Raw genomic sequence first — 13,459 nt, 5'->3', positions numbered from 1 at the left:
ATCTTCTTCTTCTTCTTTTTTTTTTTTTTAAAGAGAAAATCACTGGTTCTTGACTTCTGCTGCGTGGTGGACATGCTGACAGAAGACAAAACTAAGACAAAACCTGGAGACAGTCATTTGGAGACACAGTCACACAGCCAAGGAGAGGCAGCACCGCCTGGCTCGGGCGCCCAGGACGTAACCACTGGCCACACGATCTTTTAACGGATCCCCAGCCCTACCGGGGGTTCAGAGCCCCACTCCTGAAGGGGGATGTCCTGCCCGCCTCCCAACCACCCCGACCCGCGCGCTCACCAGCACTTTCCCCGGGTACTCCCGGCGCACCGCCACCTTCACTCCGCGGGCCTCCACGCGCACGGCACGCGTGTAGCTCACGGTCTGGCTGCCCCGGTGCTCATTTTCCACCAGCACCCGGAAGGCGGGCAGCCCCGCGGCCTGGCTGCACGAGCCGGCCAGCAGGTAGGTGCAGGTGCCCATGAAGTCGAAGCGCCGGCCGTCGAAGCTCACGTAGTGCGGGTCCCCGGACGCCTGGCAGCTCCCGAAGCGGTCGGGGTAGCAACCCAGGAGGCCGTCCTGGACGCGGCAGCGCTCGCCCGCCGGGCAGCCCTGTGTGTCGCTGCAGCGCACCTGCTGGGTGGCGCCGTCGCAAGTGCAGCGCCGCCGGCACAGCTCGTCGGCCCATATCTGCTGGCCCGGGGCGAGCGGGCGGCCCTGGAAGATGCAGCCGCACGAGGAGGCCGCTACGCAGCCGCCACCGCTGGCCACGAAGCCCGGGAGGCACACGCAGCCCTCCACGCACGGGCGCCCGGAGCAGTTGGACGGCGTCGCCTCGGAGTTGCAGGTGGCCGGGCAGGCGGGGCCGCACCGCTCATAGCGGCTGTTGGGGGGACAGGACAGGGCTGCGGGGAGACGGAGACGGGGGAGGATGCGTCAGGCCAGCGCAAGGGTGTTGCATTGATGCGTTGGAGGCTCCGTTTCCTGACGGGGCGCCCCGCCCAAAGCGCTCTACGGGACTTCCCTCCCCACATTCTGCTCCTTCCCCAGAGCTCCGCATGGCACTTCCATCCCTCCAGGTGCTGGGACCCCAAACCTCAGAGACACAGTTGCCTCCTTTCCCTCTTCATTCACCGACAACCAATCTGTCAGGAAGTCCTGTGAGCTCCATATTCAAAAATCTATCTAGAATCTGCCCCCTGCTCTCACCACCCACTACCCTGGTCCAGTCCCTTCCAAGCAACCTTCTGCCTGGTCTCCCCCGGCCCCCATGCTACCCCACAGGCTGCTCCTCACAGACAGCCAGAGGGACCCTGTGAATGCCTGTGACGTCCCTCTCCTGCTCAGAGCCCCCTTGTGGTGTCATCTCAGGGGGAAGGCTAGAGTCCTCCTGGTGGCCCATGAAGCTGCCCATCACCTGCGCCCATCACCTCCCTCCTCATCTCCTCTCCCTCTCCCTTTGGCTCACTCTGTCCCAGCCACAGAGGCTTCCTCACAGGTCTTCACGCTCCCACCCCAGGGCCTTTGCACTGGCTGGCTGTTTCTGATGCCTGTATTGGCCTTTCCTCCAAAGGCAGTGCAGCATGTGGTTAAGAGAAAGCTGCTGGAGCCTGGATAGCCTGGGTTCAAATCCCAGTCTTCCCTTCCTAAGCTGTGTGATTGTGGGCCAATGACTCCATTCACTCCCTGCCTGAGTTTTTCCCCATCAGTAAAATGAGATGATAATAGCACCGACCTCACAGGGTGGTGAGGGGTAAATAAGTTAACCTATGCAGAGACACCCCACAGCATCATTGTTACTCAGCTCACTCTATTGCCCTTTGCTGCTCTCAGCAATGATGTCACCTGTTCAGAAAGGCCTTCCCTGAGCACCCTCGTCGTGAGCCTCCCGTTTCCTCTTCTTACACGAATGCCATTTCTTTTGCTCTTTGAAGACGTTCCATAGTTTACTGCTTACTGTCTGTCTCCCCCACTGGAATATGAACTCTGAGAGCAGGGATCTGATCTGCCTCAATCCCAGAGCACAAAAGACAGGGTCTGGTCCACAGGAGATGCCCGCTCATTCAGAAATGAATGCATGGGTCAAAGAACTCACTGGTTCCTCCTCTGCACCAGGCATTGGGGAGCTCGGGAGGGCGGGCATTTACTGGGCAGTGAGAACATATAGGAGTGACCACGACAAACCCCACATGGCTACAGTGTCTCCCCCAGACTTGCTCCTCCTTCGGAGTCTCTGTCTCAAGCCCTAGGCCTGGGTCTGGGCACCTCCCCTTCCCTGCACACTAGACTTTCTGTCTCCAGAAAAATTCCTCGGGAGCCTCCCAAGGGCAGGGATGGGTGTGTGCTGGCCCCCACTGTGCCCATTGCCAGAGGAGGGATGGGGCCACAGAGGGGCTCAGGGAAGGCCCGTTGAGTAAATGAGTGAATGAATGAATCATTAAGTGGATGGACGCCCGGACTTTACCCAGAGGGCATCGGGGAGCCTCGAAAGGAATGCAAACGAAGAGATGTTCACATTTCTGCTTCGGGACTCTGAGGACTATGTCTCATGCCGGCTTCTGCACATGCCCCTCTCTCATTCCCAAACCCACTTCCTGCTCCCCCTTTATCTGCCTAGTTGAGTTCCTCCCACAGGCTTCCGATCGGGCATCCCTTCCTCTGGGAAATCCTCCTTGACCCTGCCAGGCTGAGTTGAGAAGCTTTCCTGGTCTCCCGTGCCCACCCTGGAATTCCCCCGTGCTGGCCCTGGCCACTCTGCCTGTGCCTCCCCGAGCCCATCAGGGACCACTTGGGACTGTCACCGGCTAGTGATGTGTCTGCCCCAACCTCGGGCTCACCGCGGGCACCGTCTGGCCATCTCGGCCATCCCTGTGTTCCTGGCATGGTCCGGCTTCAGGCTGAACCACACGAAGTGCTCAGACATTGAACAGATGCAAAGAGACCCCTGCCTTCCCACCACGTGCTCCCAGTCCGCCCCGGGGCATCACTCACGACAGTTGGCTGGTGACCTCCAGTCGCCGACAGAGATGCCGTGCTCCAGACAGGCCTGGGCGTAGGCGCTGAGGCTACGGCACAGACTGGACCGGTCCCCGTTGAGCACACACAGGTCATACACACACTCCTCCAGGAAGGGCCGGGGCGGCAGTGCGCTGTGGCAGGCAGCAAAGGGGCCGTCGGCCTGGGTCAGCATGCCGCAGAGCCGGTTGCCCTCGTAGTGCTGGGCCTGACCCGGGGTGCACGAGGGACAGTTGTTTTGGCAGCCGTCGTCACACAGGTAGTCCCCGTCGTCCAGCTTCCAGCTGTTGGCGAACTCCACGGCGTCCGGCGCCAGCTCCGAGTCGGGCGTGAGGAAGTCATCGGTGGGGTCGCTGTTGTAGTTGCCACACAGTCCGCACACCTGGTCTTGGAAGCGCTCTGGCAGGCTCAGGGCCAGCTGGCAGTCCCAGTCGTAGGTGACCACCAGCCCGAAGTCCAACTCCACCACGGCCCGTGTCCCACTCTGGTACACGCGCAGGCGACCCTCGGCCAGGGATACGGGCAGGCGCGAGCGCTGGTTGTCGATCTGTGGGGGGAGGAGTGGGTGGTCAGATCCCGTGTGGTCTGGCCCTCGCCCCTTCCACCCTCCCTCTTGCTTCCCCTAGTCCAGCTGGGATTCCTTCCTCCTGCTGCTTAGAACGGTGCCTGGTAGGATCACAAGTGCTCAGGACGTGAAGGCACTGCTGCATTAAATGACCATTCACTGGGCACTCCCTCTATGCCTGGTCCTGGCCGGGAGATCACTGAGACAACCCAGAGCCTGCTCTCGTGGGGCTCCCAGTCCAATGAGGGAGACAGAACTGTCACGAGATCAGAGCAACAGATCAGGGTGATCAGGACTGGAATGGTGGACGCACAGGAGGCTGTGGGAGTCTAGAAGAAGAGCCAGACCCAATCTTGCAGGTCAGGGGAGGCAGGGACAGCTGAGCTGAGCTGAGCTGAGCTGAGCTGTAAAGGATCAGTGAGGGAGAGCCACGGAGACAAGGGGAAGGGGATTCCTTCGCAAATATCCTAAGCGGAGAGAGAGTCTGGCCAGGAGATGAGGAGTGTGTTTCTCGGTCCCTTGGGCCCAGTTTCCTCTTTCTGCGTGTTTCTTCTTAATTCCTTCTTCCCATATGCTTGTCTTAGTCAGGAGGATGGGGTATGAAAAAAAAAAAAAAGGAATAAGAGGCAGAGGGAGGCTGCAGGAGAAAGGTCCAAAGGTAAGATAGATCTTCATTTGGTCAGTGGGTCAGCAAGGCCTCCGTGAGCCCTCCTGTGTGTCTGCGTCCATGGGCAGTGCTGTGGACGCAGCCGTGACTGAGACACTTACAAGCTCTCAGCCCAGGGAACCTAGTCACCTCCGTTTTTCAATGATACAAGTAATATTTGTTCATGACAGAAAACTTACAAAATGCTCATGAGCAAAAATCGGGAGAGGGAAATCACTCATATCGCTGTGGACACACCTGCCTGCCAGGGTTTTTTTCTACCTTTTAATTTATGTAATTTTTTTCCTTTTAAATAATGAGGCCATGTTGAAGTCCCCATTTTATGAAGCCCTCATTTCTCCTAGCAATGTTTTGGGGACATCCTATCATGATTCTTTTCTTTAAAAAAACCCTTTTTTTTAGTGTGTTTGTTTATTTATTTATTTATTTAGAGCACAAGTAGGGAAGGGGCAGAGAGAGGGAGAGAGAGGATTGCAAGCAGCCTCTGCACGGTCATTTTGATAACACATTGTGAGCCCGACGTGGGGTTTGATCCTATGAACTGCAAGATCATACCTGAGCCGAGATCAAGTTGGACGCTTAACTGACTAAGCCACCCAGGTGCCCCTAATGTTTATTTTTTAATTTGTTATTTTGGGAGAGAGAGAGATAGTGTGGGCAGGGGAGGGGCAGAGAGAGAAGGAGAGAGAGAATCCCAAGCAGGCTCCATGATCAGCACGGAGCCTGATTCGGGGCTTGATCTCAAGATCGAGAGATCATAACCTGAGCTGAAATCCAGAGTCAGACGCTTCACCGACTGAGCCACGCCCGGGCTCCTATCATGATTCTATCAGGAGCTCTAAACCTCTGTCAATCACTGACCTCTGTAAGGATCTGACCAATGGAATAGGCCCTCTCTCTCTGAAAAACTGCCCAGCATGTGCACAATTCCTCACGTAAATTCAGGAATTTGAACTCCCTCTGCGCTTGTACTCAATCCCTCTAGATCTGGAGCACACCTACTTGAATCCGCTTACTTATTCATCTCACAGAATCACCGGCACACTTGCAAAACGAGGGAGGTACCAGACTATTCAGTGCTGTGCTGTTTGCCATCATGAAAAAAGCATCCATCCGCGGGGATTGAGTTGAATGAGGAGGCATCCATCCAATGGAGAACCGTGCAGATGTAAAAGAGAGAGAGAGAGAGAGAGAGCGCAGAGGCTCCCTTTATGCTGATATGGAAACAGCTCTAAAAGGCACCACTCAGTGCACAGCAAAGTGCAGGACAGAGCAGATGGTACAGTGCTCTTTGCTAAGAAAGGGGAAAGGTAAGAACGTATTGTTTACATTGCTTGCATTGTCATAAAGGAACCCTAGGTGAACCCTCAGGAAATCAGTAAAACTAGCTACCTGTGGGGAGCAGGGGCAAAGCAGATGAAGATGGGAATGAAAGCCAGACTTAGGGGCACCTGGGTGCCTCAGTCGGTTAAGCATCTGATGACTCTTGATTTCGGCTCAGGTCATGATCTCATAGTTCATGGGTTTGAGCCCCATGTAGGGCTCTGCTCTGACAGCTTGGAGCCTGCTTGGGATTCTCTCTCTCTCTCTCTCTCTCTCTCTCTCTCTCTCTCTCTCTCTCTCTCAAAAATAAATAAATAAACATTAAAAGAAAGAAAGAAAGAAAGAAAGAAAGAAAGAAAGAAAGAAAGAAAGAAAGAAAGAAAGAAAGACAGAAAGAAAGGGAGCCGGGGCACCTGGATGGTTCAGTCAGTTAAGCATCTGACTTCAGCTCAGGTCATGATCTCTCAGTCCGTGAGTTTGAGCCCGGCCTCAGGCTCTGCTTCAGATTCTGTCTCCTTCTCTCTGCCCCTCCCCCACTCACACTCTGTCTCTCTTTATCTCTCTCTCAAAAAGTAAATAAACATTAAAAAATTAAAAAAAAAAAAGCCAGACCTTTCGCAACAAGCCCTGTTTGTTCTGAGCTACGTGAATGCTTTACCTATTAACAAAAAATTAATCGCAGCATCATGGAAGAAACTCGCAAATATTGTGCAGAGCAAAAGAGGTTTTACACAAAAGTCTTCTTACCTGTGTGATTCCATTCATGTGAATTTCTTAAACACACACACGCAAGTTCTTGAACAGGCAAAACTAATCCATGGTGGGGGGAAAAAAATCAGAACTGTGGTTGCCTCTGGGGGTGGGTTGGAATTGTTTGCGAAGGGGAATGAGAGAATGTTCCAGAATGATGAAAATATTGTTTGTTAATGGAGGTGTGCATTGCACATTTGTCAAAACTCCGTGACTTGAGATTTATGGATCTTATTACGTGCATATTTGGTATCAAAAGTGAACACAACAGTGTAAAAATATTGTATAAGGCAGAATGGTGAAGAGGCTAAGCATAGTGACTCAGAAGCCAGACTGCATCTGAGCCCTTGGGAAGTCTGTCATCTCCCTGGACCTCAGTTTCCTTGTCTAGAAGTGTTAATAATAATAATAATAATAATGTGGGGGGCGTCTCGGTGGCTCCAGTCGGTTGAGCGTCTGACTCTTGATTTTGGCTCAGGCCGTGATCCCAGGATGGTGGGGTAGAGCCCTGTGGTCCGGCTCGGTGCCGGGCATGGAGCCTGTTTGGGATTCTTTCTCTCCCTCTCCCTCTCTCTCTCTGCCCCTCCCCTGCTCATGCTCGTGAGTGCTCTCTCTCTCTCTCAAAAAAAATGCCTACCCCCACAGATCGCTGTGAGCACTCAATGCATTCATACATGGAAATCACTAAGAAACAAATCCAGGATATAATAGGTGCTCACTAAATTTAGTGTTAGTCGCTTAAGAAATTCCCCATTGTTGGACATTTTGTAGCCTTTTTCTTTTTTTCCTGTTGCTATTACAAGCGACATTGGCATAGACTTTTTTTTTTCTAAACCATATTTCTGAGTATCCTTTAATGTTCTACAAGTAGAATTGCTGGACAAAGGGGATTTAACACTCGGCCACAGGTTTTCAAACTCCCCCCCCTCCCCGTCTCCACACCCTCTGCCCCAGCCTTTGCCTCCTCCTTCTGACTGGAGGCTCACAGGTATTCAATCTGAAGCTTCTGGGTACTCACTCGGACGAAGCCAACCTCCCCGCGGACCACCGACACTGAGTGGCTGTAGGCGCGCACGGTGACCAGGCCCACATAAGAGACGCGGCGGCTGCCTCGGTGCTCGTTCTTGGCTTCCACGCTGAAAGCGGGCAGGCTCTGGTCCTCGCTGCACAGCTCCACCATGGTGTACAGGCACGTGCCCATCATGTCGTAGCGACGGCCGTCGAAGGTGGTGTAGTGCGGGTCACCCTGGGCGCGGCAGGTGGCCGTGGGGACCGCCACACACTGGGCCTGCCCGTCCACCACCTGGCACTGCTGCTGAGGAGCGCACTGCACATCTTGGCAGGAGGGCTCCTGGGGCAGCACGGCTGGGGGCGGGGGGCGGCAGAGAAAGAGTCAGGAGTATCCTAGCAGGTGGGAACCGTGGAGCTCTCCTGCTGCGGGGAGTTTGGGCAGTGGGCCCACGACTACCCATTTTAGAAGTGGGGAAACTGAGATCTGGAATCTTACAGGGAGAGAGGCGCCCAGGGATGACCCAACCCCATGTATTCTGATCCCCTGGTTTGACACAGCTCAGCCCAGAGGAACTGGAAGGTAGTGGAGAAGGATCATCATGGAAAGGTTAATTGGTGGGTTTTCTGTCCCCATTTCCCCCTCCCGTGCATCCCCACTCAGGTCAGAAGGCTAAGGCATCTTTATTTTTTTAATTAAAAAATTGTTTTTAATGTTTATTTTTGAGAGAAAGAGATGGAGACAGAGTGTGAGCGGGGGAGGGGCAGAGAGAACAGGAGAGAATCCAAAGCAGGCTCCAGGCTCTGGGCTGTCGGCACAGAGCCTGACACAGGGCTCGAACTCACAAACTGTGAGATCATGACCTGAGCGGAAGTCGGGTGCTTAACCGATTGAGCCGTCCAGGTGCCCCCTAAAGAGTTTTTTTTGTTTTTTTTTTTTTTGTTTTTTTTTTTAAAGGAAGACAGACTGTTCATCACAACAGAAATGACTAGGGATCTGGCTGCCCATGTTAGAATCCTGGTTCCACCAATGATATGTGCGGGCACTGGTTGAGTAATTTTAAACTCTCTGTGCCTCAGGCTCCTCATTTGTAACAAGGGAGTGATAACAGTACGTTCTTCACGGGGATGTTTGGGAAGGAGGGTGTTGCCAGGCTCAAATAAGCTACAACATAAGTAGGGGTTGGCCCCGGCGTTAACTGAGTGTCCCTTGTTATGATTAATCACCCACCCCTTCCCCATTTCTACTATTCAAGCCCAAAGTGACTCTTTAAAGTTGAGGGACTTCCATGCCCAGGGTCTGAGGGGGCATTTTTGCCAGTGCAGGGAATCCTAATGTCCAGGGTCCTAGCTTGAGGCAGGGGGTCCACACAGGAAGAAATAGTTCTTCCCTGCCTCCCTGTCTTCAAAAGTTCTTGTTTTCTGTCCGCTCATAATAACTTACTAGATACCCCCTAAGAACTTTACAAATGTTAACTTATAACCCCCTCACTACAGTCCTGTGACAGTTATTACCCCTGTTTTACAGACGTGGAAACTGAGGCCCACAGAGGTGAGGTCACACGCCCAAGGTCACACAAGCAGAGGTGGGATTTGAACCTGGGAAGTCTGAGTTTAGCATGTGTGACCTCAGACACCACACTGTACTGTCTGGGGGCCGTTCCTCCATGCGCTGAGCCTAAGGTTACACGTAGGGCCGGGCCCTAAAGATTAACTATGTTAATACATGCAAGGCACCTAGAATGGTCTCTGGTATATTGAGAGGTAACTCCCCCCAACACGGTAGCCATTGTTATTATTATACTTCCAGACCATTGAGCTGGGGTATAAACATTCCTATAGGAAGTGGGGGAGGGGTAGTTAGCAATTGGTATAGTTGCTAAAATATCAAAATATTTCTGGGGTGCCTGGGTGGCTCAGACGGTTAAGTACCGGGCTTCTGATTTCAGCCTCAGGTCATGATCTCAGGGTTCGTGAATTCGAGCCCGGCATTGGGCTCTGTGCTGACAGTGCGGACCCTGCTTGGGATTCTCTGTCTCCCTCTCTCTCTGCCCCTCCCCTTCTCGCTCTCTATCTCTCCCCCCCACCCCCACACACAGATCCCTCCCTCCAGGCACCTTGGCTCTTCCCTAGGACCCTATCTCTAAGCCCCCGGACACCATGGTGGCTTCTAAGACCCTGCTGCAGTGGTCTGGCCGGCACCAGCATCTCTTCTGACTGGTTGGGACCTTGGATCTTACTGGTCGCTAAATATTTAGCAGTTCCTGGTAGGAGAGGGAGGAGCTGGGAAGCCTTAGGGAAGGGAAGGGTGGCAGAGGATGGAGGTGAGGTGGGGACAGCCCAGCGGAGCCAGGAATCCACAGGGGAGCAGGTGGGTGGGAAAAGGGAGGAGGTGAGAGAGCCCGCAAAGGGGCCCCAGGCTCATTTCCCATCACTCACTTCGACCGCAGACACCTGCTGTCCCGTAGCTGATGGCGTGGGCCAGCCCGAAGGTGAGCAGCCCAAAGTCGGTAGTGGCCTCAATCACGTGGATCCTGTCAGTCGTGCCGAGGTCCACTTCGGCGAACGAGAACTCACTGCCTGGCACAGCTGTCCACGAGAGATCGGCCCCCAGCCTGCGCCCCTCCATGGTCAGCTCGTTAACAGCCTTCGTCCGGGCCACCACCACTGCCACGCCCTTAGTGCCTGGCATGCTCTTCACCACGTAGGCAGGGCAGTAGGCCGCCATGTCTGGGATCAAAGCCAGGTGGGGGTCATAGGTGACTCCATCCCTCACGGCACCTGTGCCAAACTGCAGGACCTGGATGCCCACATCTGCGGACAGGTAGAGGGGCAGGGATGGCCGGACCTCAAACTCGGCCACGTCACCTGCCCGGAGCCCGCGGGAGCCGGTGGTGCCCCCCTGCTGGTAGGTCAGCCTCGTGGTCTGGCTGGCCACGACGTAGACCAGATCGTAGCGGCTCTGGGAGGACAGGGTGGGCACCACGTAGCGGGTGCCCCAGGCGGACGTGGGCAGCAGCTGCTCCACCACGTGGTTGCAGTTGGTGTGTCTCTGGGCACAGCTGTGGCCGGAGAACACAGCCACGGGGCTCCTGGCCGTGATCTTTGAGCCCGACAATTCAGCTGTGCCCTGCACCTGGGCCACCTGGTAGGGCTTCAGAGTCAGGCTCAGGACACTGCCCGCTGCGTAGAACTTGCTCTGGAATGTCACTGCCCCCTCCAGCTGAACGCTGATCGAGGCTCCCGCTGCCCCAGCCACCACAGCGAACTCCTTAACATGCTTGGAGGAGACGCCGGGGGGCGTGACCACAAAATACTCAGTGCCCAGAGCCCGGACGGGCCACAGCCGCGTCAGCTCTGCCGTGTTGGGCTTAGTGTTTACGGCCTGTGCGGAGATCGCGCGGTCCGAGCGGATCACCACCGCGCTTTGGAAGGTGTTACTGCCGACCATCTCGGCTTTGGCGCTGATGTTGACCGTGACCGACCGGCCGGGCTTCACCGTGACCTTCTGGGAGGTGCCGTCTGCCTGGCTGAGAACGGAGACTGAGGCAGGGCTGTCCGACAGACTGGAGAGGAGGAGTTGGAGATAGGCGTGGCTGTACCTGGGCACGTAGTTCTGTAGGAAGGCTGCGAGGAATTCCACCTCCCTGGGGTCCTGGGGGTCCACTGACGCCCCCTGGGTCAACCCTGAGGGGGAGAGAATGAGTTATGGGTCTGCTTATCCAATCCTCCCCAGGGGACAAGTAACCGTTTGCACTGTGCCTAGATACCATATTGAAATAGTGACTGGAGCATTCCACACTGCCACCACCACCCCCCCCCCCCCCCCCCCCGCCTTCTCTCTTTCCTTTCTCCTTATTCACCTACCGGCCTTTCTGGCTTTGGTTTCCTAAAAGCCTGAACACTTTCAAAGGGGATCTCAAACTCCAAGGCTGATGGGGCCAGGCGAACAATGTGAATGTGGGAAACAATCTGGCTGGTGAGTGTGCAAACCAAAGCATTCATATACCAAGGAAAGCGCGGCGTTGCTACTGGTTTCAGCCTGTTATTATGATGGTTTATGGGCTTTTCTTTTCTTTTCTTTTTATGCCAGATCTTACCATTTTTTCAAGAGAAGCTGGCTCTTTGAATTTCCATGAAAAATTTTCGAATTGGTTTAAGTACTGTGGGGCTCAAACTGCCTGGATTCAGGTGCCTGTTTGATTTCTGTCTTAATAAAACTTGGGGGGTGAGTAAAGGGGATAAAGGGAAGAAGATTATGGAAGTGAGGACAATGTGTCTCCTAGAAATAGAGAGGAGTGGGTGCTTTCCAACACCCCTAACTAGGAAGAGATTCTCCAGGGCTGGGAAGAGAAGGGAGAGCAGGGAGAAAGAGGGGGAGGAGATCTACAGAGTCTTGGAGAGAGTATAGGGGTTATAGAAGGACTGTCTGTTGAATAAGGAGAGCTGGAAGGATGTCCCAATGTCTCACGGGGCCAGAGAATCAGGGATAATGAAGGCTTCAAAAGTAACTTAGGCAGATGCTGACTGATTCCCATCTTTTCCCCAGTACCCTGGCTTTACCTGAGACTCTAGGTCCTGGGCATAACCCTGGGGAATCGGGCACTAAGCCCTCCAAGAATGACTTTAGTAAAAATTACCATCACCTCCGCAGAATGAGGCTCAGAGTCAAAACATTGGTTGAGTTACAGAAAACAGAGAAAGTGGTAGTTCTCACATACTTAAATTTGGGGACCGCGTTTTTTCTTTGCTTCCTTCTGGGACAGAGACACAATGGGCAAATTCCACATTTCTCTGTAGAACCCACGGGACCTCTCTCCATCTTAGCTAGCCTGGGGTGGCATTGGGAGATAGGCTCATGGAGGGCGTACGGATGGAGGGTGCTGACCCTGGCAGGCAGCGTGCCCCAGACCAGAACAAGGACATCGATGGGATCTCTGCCCGACTTACCCCACAGGAGGGTTGCTCCGGTCCAGAGCGTCCACCAGCTCAGCAGGGACCCCATGTCTGCAATGTGGAAAGAGAGGGGATCATAGGAGGCTAGTCTGGCCCCACTGGCTGGACACTGTTCTGGAGAGGACAGAAGGGCCCAGTTTCAGGACAGGGGCTACCTGGGCACCAGGAAGGCTGAGGCAGGTTGGATCCAAGGGCCAGTGTGTGTATATATAGGGGACTCAGATGTTCAGTGGATCTGGTTGGGGGTGGGGAGAGGGCAGAACAGGGAAAGATGGGGAGTTGGGTGTCCAGTGGTCTGGGGTTGGGGTGAGGAAGCCTGGAGCCAGGGGCCAGAGTAGGGGACCTGATGTCCCACTTCTAAAGGGGACCCCAGCCTATCTCACCTGCAGGTCCCTGGAGCTGTGGGGCTAGCCCCTGGGCTGGGCTATATAGCAGAGTTTCTTGCCTCCTTGGGCCACACCCTGGGCCATCTGCCAGGAAGATGGTGTCAACTTCCTGGAGGAGGCTGGTGATCCCAGAGCCAGGTGGAATGGGGACCCTGAAGGCCTGGAAAGGGTGGAGGGCCAGCTCGGACACCTGGGTCCTGAGAGGGGTGTGAGAACAGCTGGTGGCTGTGGCCTGGGAACCGGCTGGAAACTTCAGAACTGGAAGGGTGGTGTCCCTGAGGGAAACAGCTGGGGAGCAGGGTGCTGAAGGCCTGGGTCTCCGGGGAAGGGGGGTGGGGAGTAGGGGTGGAAGGTGGTATTTGATCTTGTTTGCTGGGCCGATGGTTGGATTTCTTCCTTTCCCTCCTGCCAGGAACAAGAGCAAAGGACCTACATCCGGGTTCTGGCTGCTCCCTAGTCCCGCAAGCTGATTCCTGGGCCCCAGCCATCCACATCCTGCATCCAGGCAGTGCTTCGGGGGATGGGGACAGGTGTCTGGGGTGGGCAGGAATTTGGGCACCTGACCCAGGCTGGTGGGTACCTCCACCCCCAGGTTAGCAGGGCCTCCTAGGTACATTGTCTGCAAAATGGGAACATCAAAACTAGCCTCACTGGGCTTATCTCCCAGACAGCACTCTGTACACTCTCGAGGACTGTAGGGTGGGAGGCAGGTTCTTCTGGTGGGGTTCCCCCTGGGAAGAGTGGGGTGGGAACTGGGGAGCTGGGAGCTGTGTGTGAAGAAGGATGGAGGTCTCT

At 54.8% G+C, this 13,459-nt stretch overlaps 1 protein-coding gene across 1 annotated transcript in view; it reads right to left on the bottom strand.

The window, feature by feature from the left end:
* Positions 1-12,444, bottom strand: part of LOC101090476 (Fc gamma binding protein) — a 39,701-nt gene extending 27,257 nt beyond the window's left edge. The window contains exons 1-5 of the mRNA XM_023245830.2: positions 12,273-12,444; positions 9,762-11,009; positions 7,333-7,679; positions 2,986-3,556; positions 295-899 (exon numbers count right to left, since the gene is read on the bottom strand). Of these exons, the coding sequence (XP_023101598.2) occupies positions 295-899; positions 2,986-3,556; positions 7,333-7,679; positions 9,762-11,009; positions 12,273-12,327 (2,826 nt within the window). The 5' untranslated portion in view covers positions 12,328-12,444. The remainder of the gene's footprint in view (positions 1-294; positions 900-2,985; positions 3,557-7,332; positions 7,680-9,761; positions 11,010-12,272) is intronic.
* Between the last annotated feature and the right edge of the window lie 1,015 nt (positions 12,445-13,459).

This window comes from Felis catus, chromosome E2 (assembly GCF_018350175.1).
Source record: "Felis catus isolate Fca126 chromosome E2, F.catus_Fca126_mat1.0, whole genome shotgun sequence".
Classification (NCBI taxonomy): Eukaryota; Metazoa; Chordata; class Mammalia; order Carnivora; family Felidae; genus Felis; species Felis catus.
The sequence above is the reverse complement of the archived record's forward strand: the minus strand, read 5'-3'. Positions and strand labels throughout refer to the sequence as shown.